The sequence below is a fragment of the Plectropomus leopardus genome, chromosome 9 (genome assembly GCF_008729295.1).
Source record: "Plectropomus leopardus isolate mb chromosome 9, YSFRI_Pleo_2.0, whole genome shotgun sequence".
NCBI lineage: Eukaryota > Metazoa > Chordata > Actinopteri > Perciformes > Serranidae > Plectropomus > Plectropomus leopardus.
This window is the reverse complement of record NC_056471.1, coordinates 4,962,477-4,989,489: the sequence shown is the minus strand read 5'-3', so window position 1 is coordinate 4,989,489 and position 27,013 is coordinate 4,962,477. Positions and strand designations below refer to the sequence as shown.

Here is a 27,013-nt window from a genome sequence, read left to right as displayed (position 1 = left end):
TCAATCAATGTGCTCCAATCCCCTTTTCCCCTTGAAAGTTTGCTGTCCTTGAGCTGAGAGGCATTGGATTCAGCTGCAAGATGAGAAATGAAGAACCCATTAAGGAAGCTTAAAGGGACAGTTCCCCCTAAAAATGACATTTCAATCACTATCTACGCACCCTACAAGTCGGGTGAAGTTTTATAGTTCACAAAACACTGCTGTAGGTTCAGGGGGAAAACCCGTTGCACTCGTCTCCCAAACACTTGAAACAAATGGTGACCAGGATTCAATCATTTACATAATGAAAGCACAAAATATCTCCATACTGCTTGTCCAAAGTAATCCAAATGTCCTGAAGCCCCAATGTGCCAAGTTGTTTTGAAAACGACATTGGCATCATATTTTTAGTCTTGTTGTAGCCTGTAGCTCCTAGTGTTCAGCTGTATTCACATATATGCACTCGCGCAAGACCATCGAGAGCTCACGGTATCTGCACGCCAGTGTTCACATGCTATCCTGAAGCAATATCGATATTATATTGATATATGGTCAAAAACAGTGATATTTGATTTTCTCCATATAACCAAGCCCTAAGACTGCGTACTTCATAAGATGGAACCTAAATCCCACGGCATGATATATCTTTACATTCTCCATTGTATTTCATGAAAATATTTAATAAAAAGACACTGTATCTTCTATGGTTGTATTTCAGTGATCCAAGATTTCTGCTGAAACACTGAAGTGATCTTAAGTGCAGCTTAAGAAATCTATTTTCAATGGTATACAACCCATTCATTCATACATTTATTCATTCATTGTCCGTAACCGCTTGTCCTCAGAACCTGTCCAGCATGTCTTTGGAATGCGGGAGAAAGCCGGAGACCCCAGAGAGAACCCATGCAGGCACAGGGAGAATATGAAAACTCCGCACAGTAGGGCCCCCGCCCATGGACTGAACCTCGTTTCAACCTGGGATTGAACCGGTGACCTTCTTGCTGTGAGGCAACAGTGATTGTATATAGCCCAAAAGCATACATTTACTAATTTTCCTTCAAGGACTTGACAATACTGTATACAAAGATGGACGACATGACAGTCACCCAAAGTGTATTAATCTCCCCCTGGTGTCTGGCTGCAGTAAATGACTCCATCATACATTTTTTCCCCAAAGATCTTTGTTTTTAAAAGTTTGGTTTTAATGAGTAATACAATTATACTAAAGGGGGCTTTTCTGCCATGACTGTTAAGCTGTGACAGCCAATCGATGTATTCGCATCGCTCACGATTGGTCGGACAGGTGTTTTGCCAGGAACGCCCCCACTGCGGATATCACTACTGCGCACAATCAGGCTCTCAATAACATCACCCTCGTAGGATGGCAACATCTGTATCTCAGATTACCTAACTTGAGCATGGGGGGGTAAGTGGGCCATCTTCATATACAGTCAAAGTACAGCACGAAACACCCTCGTTTCCGCGCCCTAGACCCTCGTTTCAGATAAGGAAAACCTCCTTCAACAAAGCTGAAGAAAGTTAATACCAGATGTGGTCGCTTAAAATTTCTGAGTTAAATTTACGCTACTGATACTGAAAATTGTCACAAATTATTACTCCTCTGCAGCTTCATATCATCAGTGTAAATATCACTCAGACTACTACTCGAGAAGCCAGTCAACAAGTGAGCAGGCAAGTTGCGAGTATCCCACACATCTCAAAGGTTACTGAAAGGCATCAAAGCAGCCGTGAATCAGGCAGCTGCTAAACAACAACCTTGGCCTTTATAAGGAACCAGCCACAGGTCTCTCAGTGATGGGAGAGTAAGTGGAACTAGAGAAGAAGTGGGACTGATGGCCATTTTGTGAAAATGAAGCATTCACAAATCAGATTTTTTTTTCTCAGCTACAAAAAACATGAGAGCACAAAATTTAAGTTACAATCCACATATCAAAACAGAGCATCAATGACAAAAAAAATGTTCATTTCTTGTGTAAAATTGCCAATAGTCCCTCAGTCAAATCATTTGTAACACTATCTAAAAAAGGTTGGCTGACTTTTTAGGGCTCACTTAGTACTTTTGAAAAAGATAAAGAAAAAAACCTCCAGAAAGTAATTACATTTGGATTCTCAGCACAGTGCTGTGTAACATTTTAGCGATCTCTTTTTAGTCTCTAGAAATAGGAAAGTTGAAAATTATCTCTGACAAAAATAACTAAAGCATGATATTATAAAATAAATGAGGAAAATATTACAAATCCCCATGAAGCCAAAAGACTTGAGTCTAAAGGATTTAGTTTGATAACATGGTGATTAAACTGAGAGAACAAGAGTGATAAAAGAGGAAAACCTGAGAGAGAAAGAATAAGACACAAGAATGAAAACAGTGGGGGAGAAAGGACAGCGTTAACAGCATACAGAGAGATGCCAGGCATTACTTGTTTATGTGAGAACTTGCGGGAGGTGGTATGTATGTTAGGCTTAGTGTTTATGTGTTGTTATTTACAGTAGCATTAACAATTTGACCTGGTTTCCTCCTTTCTTTCTTTTGAGGTTCAAGCCCCGCAGGGTCTGAGACTCGATTGTTTTTGCTCAGGTTTCTTATCCCTATTATTCTCCTCCTGCTGTTTCACAATGTCCCCCTGGGAGCCTGCAGACTTGTGTATAACCACATATCTAATGATGTGCAAATGCTTCAAAACAAATGTTGCTCCTATTTGCCAAATGGTGGCGCTAAAAATAACACAACCATTAATGTGTACTACTGCAATCAATATTTTATGGTTTTATCTTAAAGTCTATACTTTATTATTATGGTTACAGTGTCTCAAAATGATGTGCTAGTGATGACTGATTTATATTCAATGACTTCACCCCCTGGTTTGTGAATTCACTGTTAAAGTTTCAAGTTTAGCATTTTTTTTTAAAAAATTGGGGGTGTTTTGTGTGGACAGCCTTAATTATGCGTAACTTTAATCCTTAATAAAACTTAAATGGGTGAGTTAAATTGCATTTAACATGGTGGTCTATAGGGATTGACTCTGTTTTGGAGCTAGCCTCAAGTGGCTATTGGAGGAACTGCAATTTCTGACACTTTCACATTGGCTTCATTTTTACTAATTTTATTTCCACGAATTCTAATAATTTAGTATCATTATATTCTTTGAGAAATTAGGGGCAGGGTGAGGCAGATTTTCTCTTAGTAAATCCAAGGGTAGGGTGAGTTGGGTCAATTTTTTTAAGAATTGAAACTTTAGTTACAGCCCCTCTCCCAATTGCTAATAATTTTTGTACACCCCCTTAGGCTAAAGTTTGATAGGCATACACTGTGCCAGCAGGTTGTCTTTGTTAAGGATTTCTAAAAAGGCTTGAGGAATGAAGAGAACCCAGTATCATACAAGAAAATTACCTTTTTTTTTTAAATTATTTAATTGCATAAACATTGTAATTTTGTGTAACAAATGTCCTCCCCTAAGATGTGTTTTCTTACTTTGCCATGCACTAAAATTATACTCCAAAAAATCAATCCTCTTGGGGTGTTATTTTCAATAAGTTAACAAAATAGTATATTGCAGTTATTCTTAATAGAATTTATTTCATCAAGACCAAACTCATCTCAAGAGAATGAGTAAGACAAATGCTTTATAATTATTTTAAGAGGAGGAAGAAAACACACAAAAGCATAAAAGATTTCTTTTCCAGTCGTCTATTGACTATCGCACTACAAGCAACATGAGGGGGGAATAATGATGAGAACATCAAAGAGATGATTTGAAAGACAAACTAAGAAACACCAGTGGAGAGATGTGGGACTGCGGGCAACAGTAAACACAAACAGTAGGACCAACCGAGCGCACAAATGTGTGTGTCCAGTGAGTGTGTGTGTATTGACACAGACCCATCTCTTCTTATCCTGTTGTGTGTGTGAGTGTGTGTATACTCAAACACATACTATACGCTCGAAGATGACTCAAACTGGGAATAAGGAATTGTTCTCCCCAAAATGCATCAGATCCAGTTCCCAAGAGCTGAAAAATGCCCTGAGACTACTTTAAAAAAATCACACTGATGAATCATGCTTCACTTGACTTCATCTGTCATCATTTGTGTGTGCGAGCCAAACTTAATGAAACTAAAACACAGCAGACCATCAGATACACAAAACAACACCTCAGGATCAATACACATTTAGACAGCCACTACGTGGTTACAGATGCGCATACACAGACACACATAATGCAAATGTGCGCACACACACGGTTGAACACGAGCCAGACTCACACACACACTTAGCGTATTGATTGAGCTCCCTGTTAGCCATTTTCTCCACTAGCTGTACGGGCAGAGTGAAGGCTTACAGCTTGCAGTCTGGCCTCACCAAACCACTGCCATCTATCTACAGGTTAATGAGGCTCAAATAAGTTTTTTTCTTTTTTCTACTGTGCTTAGCAGTAGTGGAGTCAGGATTACACATGATTATAAATGATACACCTGGCTGCCTAGGATGTTGCAACAATATGTACAGTATTTTAAAATGGTCAGTCCTCACTGAGAAACACAGAATGGAGGAGTAACATGTGAAGTAACTATTCTAATTACCTCATCAGAATGATGAAACTTATTACATTTATTTACTTTTGTAAGAAATGTTTTAAAAGGGGTGATAGAGCTGCAAAGACCTAAAAACTTAAGTGCATAAATGATGTGCTCAGATTTGTCTCAATGGCTTTGCTGACCCACATGGTCCAAAAATACACCAAAAGAGGCATTCCTGCACAGCAAAACGATGTAAAACAATTATTGTTTTAACATATAAACTTTTTACTTAAAATATAAATTGTTTTAAATAAGTAACCCCATAATTTTTCTCATTAACTGCCCTGCAGGGAAAAAAACTGTTAGAAAACAGCTTATGCTGATAGCTGGTTTTAGTTGGTCTTAGCTGGTCTTAGACTGTCTTAGATGGTCCCGACCCAGTTCATGCTGGTCTTTGATGGTTTAGCTGAGTGGGCCACCAGCCAGAGGTACTGGTGTGACCAGCCTGTCAAGCTGCACACATTTATCTTTATGCATATCCCCTGACAGTAGACTTAACTGATGTATGCCTTTTGCTTTTCATACTTCCCCCTCATTACACTGTTTGTCTCCATACTTAAGGACGTTGATTTGGTTCCAATGTTAGAGGAGCTTCAATGCATAAACCAGCTGGAGAGACCATCTCAAGCTAGTATGACCAGCTAAACCATCAAAAATTGTGCAAAAACATACCTTATGCTGGTCAAACAGCTTAACCATCTTAAGTTGGTCAAGCTATTTTATTCAGCGTGCAACTGATTACAGTAACATTTATCTTGTAATTTAATTGATCCCCAACACTGCATGTAATACTAGTGTTGATGTGCCCGAGAAGCAACAGCAGTTTCTATGAGGATTTGTGCATTTGTGTCGTGGGCATGCTCGGAGGTCTTGACTGGATTCGGAGAATTCGGGGGTTGAGAAAGGATGGATACGTAGTATTGATGCTGGCGGAGCGTGTAAAAACAATTTATCTGCAACAAATGTTCATGCTATCCGCTGCAAGCTGTTTCCTAATGTCAAATGTACAAAACAAATGAGATCTTCTTTCCTTTTTAAGAGTAGATACAGGACCTCAAGAGCAAATTCCACCGAGGAGGAGATGTTAGAGGTCAACTTTTAAAGCGAATGCTAATGGCTATCACACAGACGCCCCGTGAACCCAGCATGGGAGTCTGCCAAAGACTCCGAGACTTTAAGACCACAGCCTGGGAACCACTCGACTGGTGCACACACACAAAAACACACAGAGACATACTGCTGAAGCAAGAGAAGCTGAGAGAGATGGGGATACGCAAGCTCCCACATTCACACAGAAAATAGATCTTTGTGTCCTGCTGGCTTTCAGACAGACAAATTGTCTGTCTCTAGATAATGGAGTCTCAGAAGTGAGGATGAGGAGTTGTGCTGAAATTCATCTATTCATAAAAAATAAGACAGACAGAGAGAGAAGATGTGGAAGAAGTCAGAATGAAATAGGAGAGAGTGAAGAAGACATCTCGACAGTAATAGAGATAGGAGGGCCTCAGACAGAGAGGGGGCATGTTAATTAGGGAGTAGGTTGATAACAAATGTATTAGCGGGCCTCTGAAGGAAGGCAGAGGAGAGGAAGAGGGGTGAGAGAGATAGGAAAAGGTTAACAGAAAGAGGAAAGAGAGGGGAGACACTGCAGAAGAAGGTAGAGAGAGACACAGGATAATTATGAAGTGGTTGATAAAGAGGTAATAAATGTCCAGGAGTGACAGAGACAGAGGAGCAGTGGAGGAGAAAATGAGGACTGGGATCCTTTTGATAATAAACTTTAAGCATCGAATAAAAAGTTATTAACACTTTTATTTATTAACTTTGGGGAGCGACACTTGAGTGGTGATGTTGTAAGATTGGAAATGATGAAATAAGGGAAGAAGCAATTTTTGGTTCTAAAAACGTTCTGAGGATGGTACAATGCAACCTATGCAATGTTTTAGTAACGTTTTTAGCAGAAGCTTTCTTTTAGTTCCCAATTTAAAAAATGTTTTTTTAATTATTGACATACATTACATTTTCATTTAAAAAAATTGTAAGGACCATTATTATTATTATTATTATTATTATTATTATTTTGGTTATTTCAAATAAATTACTTTCTATTACTTCATTGAAAAATCCACAAATGTTTTAAAATCTAAAATTAATTCTGATACACAGCTTTCTCTAGAGAATGTTACAATGGCACTGCATTGTATCTAAATTCTTAATACACATAAAAAATAAGGTGTAAAAATGCATACCATAACTTTCACAATCACAATTTGAACATGTAGTATGGAAATATGTTGAGATAGTTCAGCACAGTCTCCAATTGGAAGTCTTTCAGTTCCAGCATCATGAAACAATTTCTACCAACACACCATGCATTGCCATAATGCGCCACAAAAGATCGATATTTTATAAAAAAGTACACTTTTGTGCACTTACTGTGAGACGTTAATCCAATACTATGCTTTATTCATTTAAGACATTTCCTGCAAGAAGTTAAATCTAAATATTAATATTTCTGTTCATTCCCAAGTCCCAAACCGTTTAACTACTAATCCCTGTGGCTCTTCCCTTCTCTGGATAGCCCAGGGGACGCACAGACATCCGCACACACTAAGCTGGTCTTTGGGGAGCCGGGTCCTCTCCTTCAGGGGAAATAAAAACCACTGAAATGTCTTCATTTCACCACTTAGTAGTTTGCTGAGTGTAGTGAGAATAGAGAAACAATAGGCTGGATCATTATAGTGAAAATATGCATTACCTTATCATCTTCCACTTCATACTAATGTATTGTAACATACTGTAGGTGTTGCAGCATCTTGCAAATTTTAGAGTTCATGAGGTTTTTTTTTCTCTATCTTTGGCTTTTCCCATGGATCAGCTGTCAGTCAAACAGCTTCTGCACTGTACTTTCCAGACATCACCTGCCAATCAAAACTTGTGTGTGTGGTCTTTTTATTCAGTTTTCTCTATTGGTGGAGTTTGAATTGCTGTAGTTGGCGCTCTTTTCTTTGTGCAGCCATGCAGCTCATGCTAATCTTCTCTTTAAGACAAACTAATGGCAGACATTAAACATAACTTGGATTTGCAAAGAAATTTGTCGAACAGCTTTCTCGTATTTTGCGTCCCGGTGATTGAATAACCTTCAGGACGTACTACAGCTTAAGGGCATCGTCACACATAACCGAATACAAGCGAGTAACTATTGCCTGCCGAGGTGACATTTGTTTGTATTTTTCATGATCAATATCGCACAATGTCTAATACTGAACACGGCAACAATCAATATCTCCTCCGCTCATACTCCTTTGTTTTTTGCTATGGCTGCGACTTTGCTGGTTAAATTTCACCAAAGTGCAAATCCCCATGATGGAAATAGGCAAACTGCCACCAGAAGTTTGAATGAAATAAAAAGTGAACAGGAGGTAAATATTTGCCAATGTTATGCACACGTGTGACCATGCCCTATTGTTTTTACCTCCTAGGGAGAGTTCTTTAACTAGCTACGTGGTGCTTGGTGATCTACCAGTACATGGTTACTTCCTTTTGTGCGCTGATACCAAGCAGCAACCTCTGCAACTAAAAACTGAAGCCAACAAAGAAGTGCCAAAAACTACTTAGAGCCACTTGAAGCTGTCTCCAAAGGCGGATCAATCCGCACAGACCCCCACTTTTGTTCTCAAACTAATTTTCCATTCATGACAATTGTATGGGGGGTGAATCTTGAAACTTTTTCAATAAACTCCTTTGTTTACATTTTATCAAGATTTAAAATTATGCATAATTAAAGGTGCGCAGCTTTGAGTGACAGACTGTGCTGAGAGTGTCGCTACATCGATTATTCTTCCAGTCTGTGGGTGATACAGGGGTATATGTGGTGCTATACATTTCTGACAGAGACAAGAGGAAAATATTTATTTTTTAATTTGGGTTGAACTGGCCCTTTAAAATGCTTTTTTAAATTTCCCTTGTCTGTTTTTTTTTTTTTTTTTAATATTTTTTAATATATTTTTTAATTCTTCTTTTCTGTAATGGTGTGCTATCTTGGCCAGAACTCTCTTGAAAAAAAAAAAGATTTTAATCCCAAGGGACTTCCTGGTCAAATAAAGGTTAAATAAGTGAATAAATAAAATCACTTCCTGAGCTCTGCAGGAGTTTCCCCTGAAAAGACAGACCTGCATGACATCAAGCATTTACAGCAGCAAATAATAAAGCTTTAATAAACTGAAGGCCACTTTTAAAAGCTGCTTTGTAAAGAGAATAATAAATCATACGATTGTGCAAATATGCTGCTGATAATTACCAGAAATTGTGATTTTACTTTTTAAAAATGATCAAGTTAACGTCCCCACAGCGGTGAGCTGAAGCAGTTGACTTTGCAGTGTACAGTCCTAACTGTGCTCAAAAATTAAAACATCAAGATGTTGCGGTAAAACATCTCTCTATGGAGAGCAGGACAGAGCGGTCCCATGTCAAAAATGCAGGTGTTGTGCTTTGATAAGAGCATCATTAGGCAGTGTGTTAGCAAATGTCTTCGGGGTTCTCGTGTTAACACTGTAGACCAATTACAGTCAAACACACGCACTCTCTCTCCATCCCTCTCTCTTCTTTTACTCTCTGCGTTTCTCCGAGGTCTCGCTGCCTCTTTCTACCCGCTGTAAATAATGTAATTTGTCACAGACAGGCCTCCATGTAGGAGATGACCTTTCGAAACCTCACAGTAAATTGGCCACGGCTAGAAAAGCTACGTCATTAGCCCTCTCTGTCTCCGTCTCTGTCTCGCTCACACTTCCTCTCACGTCTCCCTGCTTTCAAATTCAGTTTTATTATTTCTGTTTAATTTTAAATTCAGTGTTTAATCTACTGTCCTGTGAGGCTAACTAGCTCTATAGCTCCGTCTCTTTCTGTCTCTCACTGTGCTGCAGTCACACGCACACGCACAGAATCGTAAAGCCTTAACCTTTCATTTAATGGGGGTTTTGATTAGCTGATGTGACCAAAGTGTTTTCATTGAAACACTCTCAAGCACTTCGCGCTCTGTATTAAGTCCGTCCTTGTGATATTTATGTAAGCCGATCATTTATTTATTTATTTTATTTCTGCAGAATTTATCCATTTTGTCTTGTGTCAGTTTGTTGACTCTGTATCCATCTACACATTAAATCGTGTAAAGCCCAGTTTGCACAGGACCAGAATTACCTGGGGACTTCTAGTCATTTTTAATAATTGCTATGTCTGTAATTTTTAAAGTAATAATTCCAAAATATCTACCATATTTCACTAAACACAGAGGTTATGCGATAATATTATTCCCTTGTGAATCGGCACCTCAGTGATTCAGGGTCGTATTTGTAAGTTTTTTGTTTTTTTTACGTGCCTCATTTCTGTTTCTTTCCCAATTGGGAAGTATAGAGTCTGCATTGGCAATTATAAATTAAAGTTTGACAATATTTTAGGTGCAAGGAGCTCATCACACTACACAGCATGGAGACCCGTTTGCAGAAACACCACACTCAAAGCTCACTTTTAGAAAAAAAAAGAAGAAGAAAATGATTAACATTACATCACTGTGAGCTGTACTATGTATTATTTCTGTGCTAGTAGAGTGGAGCTCCTGATGCAACATATCTGGGTAGGGCTGTGTATTATTTAAAATAATTAAGATACCAGTGCCAGCACCAATACTTGTAAAATGATATAAAAAAATAGAGTCCTTCATTCAGTACCCATAGCCAAATGGAGTGGCATGAAGTATAGTCATACTTTTGAATATTTTTGTGGTGAAATGACACGTTGAACTGCAAACTCAATCAATCAAATCAATCAAATACATCACACTCAGCCTCACCACAGCTGCTGCTGAGGGAGTGCTGTTAGAATCACGCAGCTTATGTTACCTATCAATGTATAAATGAAGAAAAGGGGTGAGTATGAGTTCAGCGTCCCAGCATTTTAATTTAATATTTAGAATTTGTAAATTTTATCACAACCTTGAAAATTGTCAAGGTCTGGAGATTTACAGAAGACTTTAAAAAGTCACTACACTGGGACAGCTCACTGTTGGATAGCACAAAAGGTAAATTACAATTAAATTCAAGGTGTCATGTCAGAATATTTAAATGAATTATGATGAATTTTAGAAATACTCATATGCCCAACACTTTGGGGGGCATTTTTTTGGGTATCCTAATTTCAACATGTAGGTCTAAATTCAGTTTTAAATATAATGAGATTTATAAGAAACAACCCTTTAAAAAAAAAAAAAACTCCTGATGTAATTTTTACAGTAACTGTAGAGCATAAACTCCCTCTAGGTTGCTGAAACTTTTCCAGAAATGTATCAGATACAAACATGGAGGACACGACTTCAGTGCCCTCAGTGTTCGCTCTGCCTGTGGTGCCTGCCCTGTGCAAGCTGTGTGTAAAATTATGCGTGACTTATCAGAGGTCTGAGTGTGTGGCTCTGCCAACAGGCTGCTGGGATGAAACACGGAGGATGCAATAATTTATTTAAAAAATAATATCATTATTATTGCAGATGCGGGTTTACAAATGTGGACTTGCGCAGACACATCACAGCATCTTTGTGTTTTTAGTTGTTTTTTTTTTTTTTACCATAATGATGGTGGACAGAATGAACCTGCTAAAACATTTGAGTTCAGAAGGCTAAAACATCCTTCTATCAGACAGCGAGACAGGCTTCCAATGTGTCTGTGTAAAGCGGGAATCAAGTCGGCTTAATGCCACCTTAAAATACTCACACACACACACACACACACACACATATACAGATACAGTCACAAAGTGGGTATCAGCAATATCAACTGCCAACTAAAGCATAGAGTAGCGAACTACTAGAGCACTGAGTTCAAGGCAGGGTGTGTGTGTGTGTGTGTGTGTGTGTGTGTGTGTCTGCATGTGTGCATGTCAAAGAAAGAAAGAGAGAGAGTGTGTGTGTGTCCGTGTGTGTGTCTGTGTGCATGCGTTATCATTCCTCAGCACCATGCTCCTCTTGGCAGATGGCTCTGCCAACCTCGGGGGCCTGGGGTGTGTGTGTGTGTCTGTATGCGAGTGTGTGTGTGTGTATGTGTTGTGTATTGTCTTGGTATCTTGGGGGGGCACGAGGGCAGAAGCTACCTGGTGTTGACTGCCAAGACTCTCGCTCTCCTGAGCTCTCTCTTTCTCTAAACCCTCCAACACACACACACACACACACACACACACACACACACACACACACACACTCACACACTCACACACTCACACACTCTCCTGCTGATATGCCTTGCCCAGTCACGACTTTTATTATGTACAAGACTGAATTTTGTTTTTTTAATATAGTGCAAAGTAAAAACTCTTTGAAAGCTACTGTAATAAAGACTATCATTGCGATTATTATTTGGATTATAGAGCTTATTATTTTTGCGTGTAGTATTAGGAGAGATTGAGTGAATACCTCAGTGTTATCACAGAGAATCACATCATAAACATCATCATGACAATGCTGCGGTCTGAGTTAGTGTTACAGAACAAACACTGTACTCCACTAACTAAATACTAATCAAAATTCCAAAACAAAATTATGGAACTCTACTTCAAGCAAATACTTGATTAACTAATTAAACTTAATTAGTTTTAACAACAAATTAGAGAATGTAATTCCAAGCAAGCTCTTCATTAACTAATTTGACCCATTCCTAATTCAGCTCTCACAGCGATGAATGGATATTATCAGAGGCAAACAGTTTACTAGTGAAATTAATTCATTACCCAAAAAAAAGACACATTTCATATTACCATGCACTACATATTGCAATGAGCACCAATTTCCAGCTACTGTATGCTGATACATATCCGATGGATGTTCCAATTTCTTGTAATTTTCACATCATTTTCTCTGTGGGCTTAAAACTCAGCTCGCCCTCCCCCTTATCTCTCCGCTGTGTTTTCTCTGATAAAGAAAACGACCCCAAAAGTAATCTTTAAAAAAAAGACAAAAAAAGCACTCTGGAACAATAACTACACAGATAAATATGAGTATTAAAAGGTGGGAAACTCTGCCAATATTAGAACAGCAGCTACAACAGTGATCTGATCCCATGGGGGAGATCCGGTGCACTTATGCGCGCTATTCTGCTTTATAGTCTAATTAGTAGTTACAAGGCTTTTAGTCACATCTATTGACAAAGCTATGGCATTTTTGCACACCATTAACTGAAAATAATATCTGCACACAGTGCAACAAGCTCCATCTTGTATTTGGTGCTCTGACAGCTCACATGTGAACTGTTTTAAGCAGCCTCTGATGTGGGGAACACTCACATCTCCTCCATAAGTCTTTTTTAATAAAGATATTGCAGCTCAGAGAGGCATACCTCAGTATAAGTACTTGAGCTGCACTCATGAGTGACTTTTTATTGCACCTCATTGAGCCACTGAGTGCCTGTTGGGTCTTGTCATGGTGATTTGCTGTGTGTGAATGCTCTTTTTCTTTTTCAACTTCATTATGTTTTTGAATTTTTAAGACATTACTAATAAAAAAGCACATGAGCAAAATCCCCTATTTTTCCATTGATGATAAAAGATGGAGAATTTGTAATTGTCTCGCTGGAAATTTGTTATTTTTAGTCCAAAACTTACATAGTAATCTTGTTTATTTAAAGATTTAATGCAAATTCTTCTCCAAGTCAATAAACACAGTAGAAGTTTGAGGTCTGGGGATAATGACGTTATGGCTAATAGGCATATTGCCCTTTGCTGAACCCTACGGCCTTTTGGCTAATTATCCATGACGTGCAGGCGGAGAGTGGAGTGTGCAATAATCATGGGAGCCTAAAAACATATATCCTGTGATATCCTCAGCCAGTGCTAGCATTTATTGTTGCAAATAATAAATACATCTGAGAACCGGTTCCAATCAATCCTTTCAATTCTGAGCAAAATGGCTTGATTTCTTTAAAAAAAAAAAACGTTGAGAAGGCAACAAGCAATTTAAGAAGAAATTACCCAGAAAAAAGCAAGAAATTAGTAAAGAAGTACAAGAAAATTACCTGATAATTATTTTTAAAAAGAAAAAGGAAAGAAAAATACAAACAAACCAAAAAAAAAAAGATCAAAAGACAAAGAAAATAAACAGGGAAATAACCTAAAAAAAAAAAGAGTTGTTTAAAAATCCTAAAAACTGTGTAAAATATTTTTAAATATATAAATGATAACTATAAATTCAGCTCTCTGGAAATCTTTCCCCTAACTTAAAAAAAACCCAATTCAAAATCTAATCTAGTTGCCCATTGCCTTTTTTTCCCCATGTTTTAAAAAGAAACCAAACCAATTTGCCGAGGCTTCAAAGGTTTAAATACTTGTTAAAGACATCTGAGTGCAGCACAAGAAGGTGATCCAGGTTTCAAAGGGTTTAATATTAGTAGACAATCACAAAACTTGCTGCTGCATTATTACTATAAATGAACTTTACATAAAACAATCATTTTGACTGGGTATCTAAAAATTTCCAAGCCTTGTGGCATGTTGATTTTCACTTTTTGGTGATGGCAGTAGGATACTTCAGCTAAAACAATAAGGGTATAACACCAAAAATGGTTGTAGGATGTTGCATCTTATTGGGAACTAGTTCCAAACTGTCCAGTCCATCAGAATTGTACGCCACCGAGCTTTATTATTTCTTTAATCAACAGCAGCATGTTTTTCCCTTACAGCTTTGCAGTAGGCCTTGGCAATATGGTAAATGTAATATTTTTGACCAAGTACCTTGTTATCCATAGTGATTAGCAATATTTTTGATAAAAAGGCATCAGTTATGTGGATAAAATGACTAAGATGATAAATCTATGGCAAATTAAAAAATAGTCTGATAAGTTCTGAAAATTACATCACTTTCTTGTAATGTAGATCTGGGTTGTATGACTTATAAATAATATTAGGTTTTTTTAAGGCTATTTTGTGAAACAGGATATATCTCGATATTTCAAAATCTCCTCTAAACTACTGTTTAGACTACTAAAGTACTAAACTACTATATCAACAACTGTTATACTAAAGTTAGGCAAAATTAAGTAGTGTTATTAAAAGTTAAATGATGTACTGTTAGAAAAAAAATAAAGTAGGGTTAAATAAAGGTAAATAAAGTACTGTTATAGTATATGCTGACTTTTTAAGTACACGGAAAATAATTGATCAGGATAACAAAAAAATCTTACTGATAAACAGATCAATTACCATCTCTATTTATGTGACTGAGAGACTACAAACATGTTCACATGTTAAAGAATGTCAACATTCAGGGCTAAAGGAGCAAAGGAGGTGTTTGGTCCAATCAGTTTCTTTCAGATCAGGTTACCAGAGTTCCTCCTTCTGTAGACCGGGTAAGATTACATTAAACAGGAGCAGGTAAATCACACCTGTGCCCTTGTCCAGTGATGATTAGATTTCATCATTTCCCCGAAAAGGAGCACAAAACACTTGACAAGGTGAAGTCGATGCTCTGGGAACGCGGCATGTAACAGAACATATGCGTTACTATATCCTGCTGAGGTGCAAATTATGGCTGATGGAGCCTCCAAGACCTTCGACACCCCTGAAGAAGTCGCAACATTCAAATCTTCCTTGGAATAGACAGATGGCCGACAGCATGTTTCTGGACATTTCCAACTCGATACATCTTGAATAGTTTATTCCTTAATGCAATTTCTTTGTTTACATGCTCAGCACACTTCTACTCTTGGCTTGGAATTACTGCATGACTTTGAAACGTATCGAACCATGTGCTGAGGTGTAATATCACAACATGTTTGTGTTGGTGTCAAACATTATAAACCATAATATATGTCAGGTTGTTTTTGCAGCCAAGAGCTACCATATGCTTCCTTAATTTGATCAAAAATAATGTAGGATGCTTTTTAAGCCTTAGGGACTTTGGGGGCACAATTTATGCACTTTGCATTCTTCATTTTTGATAATTTTGACTGTGTTCATGCGTATGGCATCAGTTTTGACCACATTGAGAATTTTTGTTTAATGTTGTAATTTCCAGCTCAGCTCCTACAATAATTCCAAAATACACTGTTGAAACAAAACTGTTGCATTCATACTGTTAAGTGCAAAAAATGCTTAATGCATGTATAAAAACATGCATTGTATTATTCTTGGGTATCATTCTGGGCTTTTATCTTGGAATTTGTCATTTTTACTATTTTCCACCTTATTTGCATGTAGTATATTGAAAGGAATTAATTTTTTAAAAACATAAAGGCACCATTACAAAAACCTAGCATTTAAAGGGTTAAAATCCTAAAAATTAATGAATATTTGATATTTATAATTAAAACTGATGTTGGTTGAAAAAATAGACTCAATGAAAGTAGAAAATCATATTAATGTATGATGTTTTTTAAAGCTTGATTTTGAAAAGCGCATTTTGTGCGTGGAGCGATATGAGTTAAAGCATGCCCTAAGGGTTAATGAAACTCTACTGAAAGTTCAGTCAGGAAGACTATTTTTTGCATGCTTAGCTATTTCTCATACCATGTGCCATTCACTCCTTGCATGCATGCTCATAATTTCTCGCGGTCATTGTCGGGGCTGTCAATTGAGACACCAGCTGCTGTGTCAGCTGATCACAGTTAACTGTAGCACAGTGACACAGCTTCTCGGTCAGTCTTTCATTTTACTGCTATTTGTTTTACATATGGTTCTCTTCTTGCCTGTAGTTCTTAATGCAGCGGTTGTGTGCACCCTCCGCCTCCCCATCACGGCCAAGTCTTCACAGTTTGATCAACCTCGTTAGTCATCAGTCTCACAGTCATCAGCCACCACCACCAGTGTCTGGACTCCCTCTCCAAGTAGTCCAGGCACCAAAGACTCTGTCAAATTTTAATCATCACATCATCAGCAAATCTGCACACCTGTAATCTGCACTAAGCAATTATCTTTACTTCATTCACCTGTCTTATCTGAAATATCCCTTGAGCCTCATTCCCACTGCACAAAAACCCCGCCAACACCGGCTTACATCTGGCTTTTTAATGCAATGAGAACGTGTATGATCACCATTCACACCTGGGTCAAATGACTGCAGAAGTCACAGGTTTTTATCACCTCTGGCTCTGATCAGCAATCCCTGACTCCTTAACCAGCAAGATGCAAAGACGCACCATGATTAATTACCGCTCATACTCCTAAGCAGTGCTACCCTGCACCTGTCCTACTGCCTGTCCGTGACATCCCACAGACACATCAACAAAACAACCCATACACACACAAAAGCTGACAGAAAAGCAGACTCGTGCACTGCAGCGGTGTGTTCACTGGCAGACGGAATGCAGCCACTTACCCATATTTAGCGGGTTTACCCGTGTTTGATAAACTCGCTTGCATGCACTAACTTTGGTGGGAAAGGGGTATTATACAAGGTCATCATACATCTGAGGAAGAAATGTAAAAAAAAAAAAAAAAAAAAAAAGATTTTCCTCACTTTGTCTATGAATACTGTGATAAACCAAGAAAATATCAGACAAAACTTTTGTCAAAAGGTTCAGTTTTTAGTGTTTCATGAGTTGAATTAGTTCAGGATGTTGAAAGTCCGTTCTGATAATACTGATATTTCAGTCTCCTTTTTATTCATATTTATTTTCCTCTGTAACAAAAGAATGTTGCCTCAGAGTTAATAGAGACCATCATTGCTGGATTAGCTCTAGCATCCACTTTTAAGGAGCAATTTTCAAAGCTTAATTACTATTGATGAAGCTATAGAAAACATACAGAGAAGGAAAGCCCCTGGACCAGATGAGCGTCGCAGTAGCTTTGATAAAGAGTTTATTGAAATTATATGTATTATAACTCATTTCGTCTCATCTTTAAGGGATGCTAATATTTCTTTTTCCTGCTTTTTCCCAGTGTCAGAAAAGATGGTGTCATGCAGGCCAACTGCTTCCATGTGAACTGAAGGTGGGAGGAGGAGGGGGGCCGCCCTCTCCTTACATCTCGGTTGGGCAGAATTTCACTGATAAAGATAAATGTTCTGCTGAGGATTTTATATCCCATCCAGATGGCTGATATTTTATTTTCTTATAAGACACTTGAGAAACCGAACAGATGGCTCAACTCTTTATATGTGGCAAGTGCAAACCTTAAAATGTCTTTTCTCCAACTCAGCCCTAAACAGGGGTCTGAGTTTACACAATAATAAAGTTTTAACAGTTGACCTGTGTCTAAAACCAGATCTGCAACAACCTTTTTTTATACCTTAATTATGGAAAATGACGTAAAAGTGTGGTCGATTAAGGTTTTTGTGTGATGTGATAATATAAATGGATTGTGTGCTGAATAATTAGCTCAAAGGCTGCTTAATTATGACTTCTTAAGATTCTTGAAATTGAGGCATTTTATTATCTCCCGTACTACTTTGATGACTGACAGCGCTGTTTCTATCGTTATTCTGCTTCAAGTGTTTCTATAGATATCTCCTGCTAAGGATAGTAAAAAAGATGTGGTAGATGCAGCTGTCAGCAGTTAAGCGTTCGCGACACGTGAAAGATATCAGTAAGAATGAACGTACTGCATGTAATCGTGCTAAAACAGTTCAGCTGAGAATTACTAACATCCCTCACATCTCCTCTTGAGATATGGTGGGCGCTTTTTTTTTTAATCCTAATATGTCACAGATGTGGTACTTGAACTTGTTGTTTACAGCCTTGTGTCATGTTGCAGTGATGCTGGATCTAAATCCTAAAAAGAAACTGAGAAAACATTTTAAGTTGATTTGGGTATTCTGTGTCGTTATTACGTCCCTGTTAAAAGGTATAAACAGCTGGAACGACATCTGTATAATATTACATCCTCTGCAGGAGAAATTCAGTCTGTAGTGGATCACTGACAAGTCCTCGCAATTACTCCTTGGCCCAGAGTTGAATAAATACTTCTGGAAAACATCAAATCCACGTGAAACCGGAGACTTTTTAAAAATCTGGAAACACTTTCTCAAAGCAGCTCCAATCAATATTTTTTATATCAACAAAGGATTAAACTGGCTGTGTTTAAAATTGTTAAATATATGACAAACCAAGAGAGAGTTATCACCAAGCTCTGCTTTTTCCTTCAGCTCTGCACAGCTTTTTAGTATCTTTGAGTTTATTGAGTTTGTTTTACTTTGTTGTTTAAGTTTGGTCTCACAGCTCTCATCAGCTTTGTTTTTAACCGCAGCAGCAGGGTGAAACATCAGGAAATAGGTTCCAGGGCACAGATATGCAAAAGGCCCCCTCAACTCTCTGACATGAAAGCAAGACACACACTTTATAGTTGTTTAGCCTCCTTTTCCCATTGTTTTGCTTTTTTTTAAAATTACTTTTCCACATTGTTACATGTCCTTTTTGCAATTATTTTGTGTCTTTTTTTTGGTCTTTTTGTCCCTTTTTGCAGATTTTTTGCATGTCTTTGTAGTTCCTTTGCAGCTCTTTGTGGTCATTTTGAATCTGTTCCCAGTCAATATGTATTATTTTGAGTGACATTTTGCAGGTGAGGGCCATGGGGCTCCCCCTTACACTACAGGCCCCTGTACCTCTGCCCAATGTACCTGCCCAGCACCAAACCAAAAGACAGAGTTGGCAGCTTCATGGTGGACATAGCTGAGCTTTTCGCAGCTATAAAGCTAAAAACACGTTCAGTCGGAGGAGATCAAAAGTAGAGCAGTGTGAATGTTGGACATTCATCAGCATATGTTAATTTGGCAACATCTCTGCCTTTTTTCCTTTAAAGATGACAACATATTGGCATTTACACCTTGCTGTAGTGCCCCCAAGTGGCCAAAAGTCAACTAATGTAATTAAATAGTAAACTATGAACTGTCTTTACAAACGCATTTTTCTATATTAGTGCTGAAGCAATGAGTTAGTTAATAGATAGGTCAATAAAGAAAATTAATCTCCAACAATTCTGGTAAACTGTTAATCAATTAAGTGTTTTATCATGCAAAAATGTATAAAACACTGGCAGGTTCATGTATAGAAAAAATTATTACTTGCAATCCTACCTCTAATTTGATTTTTTCTCTTGTTGGATTTATTTATTTGCCACTGACTTTAAAAAACACAAATTTATAAATTTGTTTTTTGGAAAACATTGAGAATGTGTGTCCTTCTAATTACTACTTTTTTAATCTCCATTTTGTAACAGCTGACAGAATTTGTTGTTGGTGTGAATATTTGAATTTGTTTGTAATTATTGGTATACATTTGTCTTTGAGTTATGGTTATGTGGCATTAGTTTTTTTATAAATACTATAGTACAAACTAAGTACAAATGGAACTCACCGGATGGATGTTTATTTTTTCAGGTTTCAGAACCACGGACAGCGACTGCTTCCTCCCAGATGGACTCTGGGTGATCTCACTGGTTTTCCCAGCTTCTTCTCTCTGGTTCACACCTGCTGACAGAGCTCTCATTTTACAGCCCTGAGGGATAATTGTCCCACCAGTATGGGATAAAGAAGGATTTCTTCCAGAAAGAAAGCTTCCTTTACTGTTATCTGCCGTTAGTTTTTGAGCATTTGTTTGTGAATTCTTGGCAGTTTGGGATGAGACACAGCTTCCTTTCACAGCCTCTGAGCTGCTGGTGATGCTGGTGTGAAGTATCATCAAGAGGAGCTGGTTTGGCAAGCCGAGACCCATCACACGGCACGGATGGAAATTTCAGCGTGATGAATGATTTTGTGCGTATTGAGCTTGCACGTGTGACTGAGCTGATTGAGAGCTTGGGAGGATTGACGGGCAGATGGAATATTGGACTGTGAGATTGAACATTGAATGCATTGACTGCAAATTGACTCTGTCACCACTTTCTTTTTTTCGTGCATACCCTGTCTTCTTCACTTGTGTGCTTATCTCTAGTTTTTTTATGGTCTGGAAACAGCATTATGACTGCAACTGCACAACACTCCAATTTTTACATTTTAAAGCAGCATAAAAATAAACAAAATAATTTGAACAATTTAAAGCTCCAGTCATAATAATAATAATAATAATATTAATAATAATCAGAGTGTCTTCCTACATATGTGAACTTTTAAGCTCCAAAAACACGCAGCTGGAATCTCAGAATTCTATGCTGACGGTATGTGTAATCAATTCCCTAATTAACTACTTAAACGGTTCAACCAATCACCATCAGTGTCAATTAACAGTCAAAGCGATCTCCCCCAGATTCCACTGCCATGATTAGCCGGCTACATGATGGGCAATTACAGCGAGCAGTGCACAACATTCAATGCAGGCCCTATTACAATTATACAAAGCCTTCAGATCTCCAAGCGAGAGAATGAAACAAGGAGCGAGATGGGAGGAGGAGGAGGGAGAAAGAGCAACAAAGAGGAGAAGAGATGAAAGGGTATTTCTTCAGGAGGAGGAGGAGGAGGAGACCTACAGTGTTGGATTCGTTCAGATTTAACAAAGGCGTGGGGAGCTTCAAGATTGTTTTCTCTCTCTCGCTTTTTTTTTTCCCTGAAAGGGAAAATCCACTGTCAAACAGGAGCCGCACATCAATGGCAAGTGACAGACTTTTAACTCCAATCTGACTGATTTTCATGGTTTCTATTGAAGGTGTGTGTCAGCTTTTATGCCTGTAAAAACCATTGTAAAATCTGAGGGAAAAGAGGGTCCATTTGAAAATAACGTTTCTTTTTCCCCCAGTGGAGGTGTTCTCCTCCTCACAATCTTGGACAGTTGAGTCCATTTTAACATTTATTAGTGCTGATATGGCAGCTATATCAAAGCAGCTTTTCCTCAGTGGCTAGTAAAAGACGCTGGTTAGGCTGCGGTTTGGAGCAGCAACATCGTGTGCAAGACTGGCTCCATTCCCAACCAAATACATGTCATCATGTTTTCTCTGGCCTGGAGCGTGCAGGAATTTGTATTTGTCTGATTTAAGGGGTTAGTTTGCTTGAAATGAACTATTTTGTACAATTAGACCACGTTTAAAGGCAGCAGTGCTAATACCTGCTCAGAATGGTTTAAAGATGCTGCTGTCACATCCTCCTCTGGCTGCATTCTGCTCCTTCACATCTTTCCTTAGTCTTTGTAGTCTCAGCACAATGCACTGAATAAACGGGGTTAACAGTTCACACTTTCAGACCTTGAAAGCTTTTATGGTGTGGCACTTGTTTGCACATATGAAACATGGTGGAGGGAGTTGAGAGAGGAAGGTAATAAAAAAGGTTTTGTAAGGTCAAAGCCAACTTTGCCCACCTGCCAACTTTCAGCACATCCAGCCCGATCTTACTCCAAACTCAACAAAAACAGTCGTTTTGGCAGTGATGTCGGCGTCAGACAGCAATGCCCATGCCCAAGCGTGTCTGAGGAAGGGTTTGGGCTTTGACTTTATTTGTATTTTTGCACCTGTTTTTGTTTTGTCCAGCACCTAGTCTTTACTGCTTTTGGATGTGCACAATGCTAAAACTTTTTTCTAACTGATGCAAAGAGACACATTTTGTAGCAGTATGACACACAAGCTGTGGCTGCAGTTTGTAACACCACTGGCAATAACATGAAGAGCTAGAGAATCCCTATTGAGGAGCGTTTAGGGGTTGGTGGATGGGTCCAACAACCCCGGACTTTCACCTGGGAGCACATTGTGCTCTTCCCGTGTGACTGCTTAGCCAAAATACAATGTTTTTTTGGTGGATGGGTCCAACAACCCCGGACTTTCACCTGGGAGCACATTGTGCTCTTCCCGTGTGACTGCTTAGCCAAAATACAATGTTTTTTTTTTTTTCAAAACCTAACCACATTACACAACAATGTAAAAAAGGCTATGTCCTTGACATAGCTGCAGCAGGTTTGACTCCAAATTGCTGCCCTTTGCTGCATGTCATGCCCTCTCTTTCAGCCTTTCATGCTTCACCTGTACTATTTAATAAAGGCAAAAGCCAAAAATACTGAAAAAAAGCAGCGTTTCACCTAAGTTGTGTATTCTGAAAAATAATGTAACTAAAAAAAAAAGCATTTCCTGTGAAAATGTAAGTGTATTTTGAAAAACCAAAATGCATAACAAGCATAAATTGTACAATTGAACATTGTTGTCCCAAAACCCACAACAAACACAGGTGGGTTCCCTGCCTGTCATTTTTAGACGTGAAGGTTCAATGACAAGCACTGAATTGAGAACGCAGAAATCTGGGATGAGAATGCACCTCTGCATACTTGTTAAACTATTAATTTAAAAGCAAACATTCAGAGAAAAAGGAGCATAATTCTCTGCAGCGCAACAGGTTTTCTTTCTTTTCTGTATTTTTTCACAGATATTAAAGAGATTGTTACCATGAAATAACAGCATGGGAAAATCTCTAAAAATTTTACAATAAAGTATATGCCATCATATTGTCCAATTCTACATAAACACAGATTTTTGAGCAAGTGCACAGAGCAGCAATTTCCCTGCTAAGGACCGTCTGAAGTGGTGCATCTGAGTGAACTTGTCTTCACTGGCTGAGGACATCTACAGGAAACTGACAATAAGAGTCCAGACCCTGCTTCATTATGCCCGACCATGAACACGCAATCAAATGTCAAGGAGCATCTTCTAATCAGGTTTCACCTTTCAGTGCATCAGCAGCTCCGCTTATTGTTGTTTTTTTTCAATCAGCTGTTTTTGGCACGTTCCTGCAGTGTTTTCTTTTCTGTAATGAGCACTTTTTTTTCTTTTTTTTTTTTACGCGTGAGCCTAATTTCCCATCAGGATCCACTGACAGCGGCGGCGTGATGGAGTGGTGGCGGGGAGGGGGCGTTACATGTGTAGACACCCTGAGCTTGCTGTTGAGCCCTGAGCGGCTCCACTCCAGCAGCGGGGGGTTAAGTACCTTGCTCCAGGGCCTTTCCGTGGTGGCTGCTGAGGGACAGCAGCGTGTGTGTCACTTTCCTCGCTCACATTCTTTCCCCGCTGGAATACAGATTCAAAACAGCAGGACAGTTGCCAAGTTATTGTGCTCCCACAACAATACATAGTTGAAGTGGAGAGGCTGACTATTATACAGTGTATATACTGTACCTCTTACAGCCATTTGTAGGATTTTAGCACTTTGTGAAACAGCCCAGAAATACATTCTATACAATATTTATCCAGCACAAAAACCCTGCAGTCAAACATGTCTCATGACACATGCATTTTTTCAGTTTTCTGACAATGCATGAACTTCATATCACCTTTTATACCCAAAATATATCCCACACAATATTTGTCCTGCCTGTAGAAATTTTTAATAAAATATGCCCCCTTTTTTATCATGAAACACTGCAGAGGCATATTCTTATTTCTATTCATCCCAAAGGAATTTCCTAACCACGGATACACTCCCCATCTCCTTATATCACACTCCTGCACAGAGCGGGACGGCTGCAGCTCAGCAGGTAGAACGGGCCGTCCACTAATTTCAGGGTTGGCTGTAAGTGGGCGAAATTGTAAAGGGCTTTGGATAAAAGCTCTATATAATTGCAGTCCACACAGTAGCCTAAACTGGGAGCTGGCCAGTGCAACCAGGGTCCAAGCTGTCAAGCTGTTCAACATTTTCAAACAGTCCCTCGGTTACTTTTTATACATCTGATTTCTCTGCAAATCAGTGTCGTAATAAATTTAAAACCATGCAGAGAAATAGAATTATTTCACTTCTGTCAGCTGGCGGCTTGTCTGTACATCGTTTAGTCCTCCCGGGGTTAAAAGACTTCAACAGCACTTCTCAGCAAATGTGAGGCTTCTTATGTCCTCTGCTGCATGTACCATTACCTCACTGAGGAGAGTAATGTTTGGCAATGCAGCATTATACAACACAAATCAGGGCTGCAACTGACAAATATTTGTATTGCAAATTATTGCCCTACATGAGGGCTGGGGGATATGGAGAGCATCAAAATCACAATATTGTTCTTACCAAATAATCGTATAGCAAGAACAGCCTGGTAAATTTAGAAATTACACCACATGACTGTAATGCAGCCTTTAAATCCAGGAAAAGATGTTTACAAAATTATGATACTGAAATCTAAGATGATATATCCCAATATAGATATTGTATCAAAATATACCCAACGCACACTGAATTTTTGATACTGATGGTGTAATTGATATTTGGGAGTTTAAAAAAAATAAATCCGATAACAATATATGGGCTGAATTTTAATTTTGTTTTTGTTTACATTAACATATAACATAAAGAAACAGTCTTGATGCAAATCTGCTATTTTTTTCCAATGTGATAAAGATATACTGAGCAGAGATTTTACAGCGTAAAAATCTGCTTGTCAGTGCCCTCTTGTGGACAAACCATGTAAACAGGAGACTGAGGTATTTATCGGCCAACATACAGATACTGATATGTTTTCATATATATCGGCCATCGCATTAACCAAGTGTCCAAGGTGACATCTCTAAATGTCCAGATTTGTCCAACTGACAAACTAAAACATAAATATTTCATATCCAATATAAAACAGAGGAAAGCTGCAATTCCTCCCATCGGAAAAGAGAGAACCAGAGAATTTTTTAGTGTTAACCTTCACAGACAAGGATTATCAGTATAGCTGCTGATTCATTTTCAAACAATTGATTTGCCCACAATTTGTTTCAGATCTATGGATCAACAAAGAAGTCACTCTACTAACTCCATATCAGCCAGCACATGACGGCAGCATGTGAGACTGCATATACAGACCATTGTAGCACATTTAATGAAAAATGAAAACATTATTGTATATACAGCCTTCTACTGTGAAATGGAAGGTTTGCAGCAACACTGCGGCTACCCTTCTGTCCAAATGCTAGTTCTGGGAAAATGAAAAAATAATGCCTGATGATGTAAAATCATACAGCAGCCTATTGTTTATCTGAACTGCTGTTTTGGCTGGAAAAAAAATTACAGTGTTTTACTGTACTTTGGAAAAAGGTATGTTGGAACATGTTTGTATTTTTACAGCAAATTGTTACTTAATTTCTAGTATTTATAAACTAAGCAGCTTCATTGCTTCAACACACATCTAGGCTCCACGGACATCCCAGAATCATCACAATCCAACTTCACTCCTTCACAATGAGTCCATGTCTCTGTGTGCCCCCAAAAAACACACCAACCACCACCTCTGCTGCAGGTGGAGGCTATAAACTCAGCTGAACTCTGTTTACCAACACATTTTCTTAGTAGCTTTTTTGTAGGAGAATGAAATAAACTGGCATCAAAGTGTCAAACTTAGCGTGTTACCCAACATTTATTCACATTGTCTGCTGTCTGACTCCATCCCTGCTGCTCCCTCTGTCACCGCTCTGTCTGTCACACAACCTCTCACATCCTCATCAAACATTCCTCAATATCACAATGAGACTGTAAAAAAAAGCCGGTGTGTGTTTGCGTGTGTGTGTGTGTGTGTGTGTGTGCGGGCTACGTGTGCCTCCCGGTTCGTCTCAAGCAGCAGCAGCAACAACGGCAGCTTTACGGTGACAAAGAGAAAGACGGTTTGCACGATTTCACTTTCTCTCCATCTCCAAACAAACAAACAAACAAAAAAACGCAATTTCACTCTTGGTTTTATAACCAGAGCGTTCGTGCCGTGACCGCTCACCCCCTTTAAAACAGTCCACATGAAACACGTCAGAGAATAAAGCAGTGTGTGCAGGACTTACCATGGTTGTTCAAGCTCCCAGTCTCTGAAAAAGTCGAATTCAAAGAGATCCATAGCCGCTCCGGCTGCTGCCGCCGCCGCTGCCGCCGCCGCTGCCGCTGCTGCTGCTGCTGGTGGTGGTGGTTAAAATCCAAAGCTGGTGCTACGTGGTTCTACATAGGCTACTGATACTGAGTGTGTGAGTGTGAGTGTGTGTGTGTGTGTGTGTGTGTGAGTGTGTGTCAGAGAGGAGGGAGAGTAGACACAAGCGGCTGCCGCTGCCAGGAAGCTGCTACGTGGTCGAGGCAAGCTGACAGGCAGGCAGGCAGAGGTGGAGGGAGGGAGAGAGCGCGCGCGCGCGCGCACGCACGCACGCACACACACACACTCACACACACACACACACACACGCGCGAACACCGAGGAAGGCAAGTCACACTGAGATATATTCACTGCAAACATTTTTTTTCTCCATAACTAGCAAAGCTATATTCATACTGCAAGGATCTTACAAAAATATAAACCTCGTCTTAGCAGCTGAAAAATGATTTTGTTTAAACGTGCACTAATGTTTGGTGTGTAGGAAACCACGTGTTACAGTCAGTCACATATACACTTATGATATGTCATCTCACTATCACCGCTGATGCAAAAAGAATCTCACTATCCATAAAATTTGATTTTTTTCCTTTTTGGCACCTAATCATATTCTGCAAAGGTGCACTTACTCACTGAGTCATGACAATTCTTTGTTCAGTCACAGGTTTTGTAGTAGATGTAAGGCCATGCAGGGCCGT

At 38.9% G+C, this 27,013-nt stretch overlaps 1 protein-coding gene across 1 annotated transcript in view; it reads right to left on the bottom strand.

Moving 5' to 3' along the window:
- Positions 1-26,304, bottom strand: part of aff2 (AF4/FMR2 family, member 2) — a 192,820-nt gene extending 166,516 nt beyond the window's left edge. Inside the window, 1 exon segment of the mRNA XM_042493782.1 lies at positions 26,239-26,304. Coding sequence (XP_042349716.1) covers positions 26,239-26,241 — 3 coding nt within the window. The 5' untranslated portion in view covers positions 26,242-26,304.
- Positions 26,305-27,013: the final 709 nt, after the last annotated feature.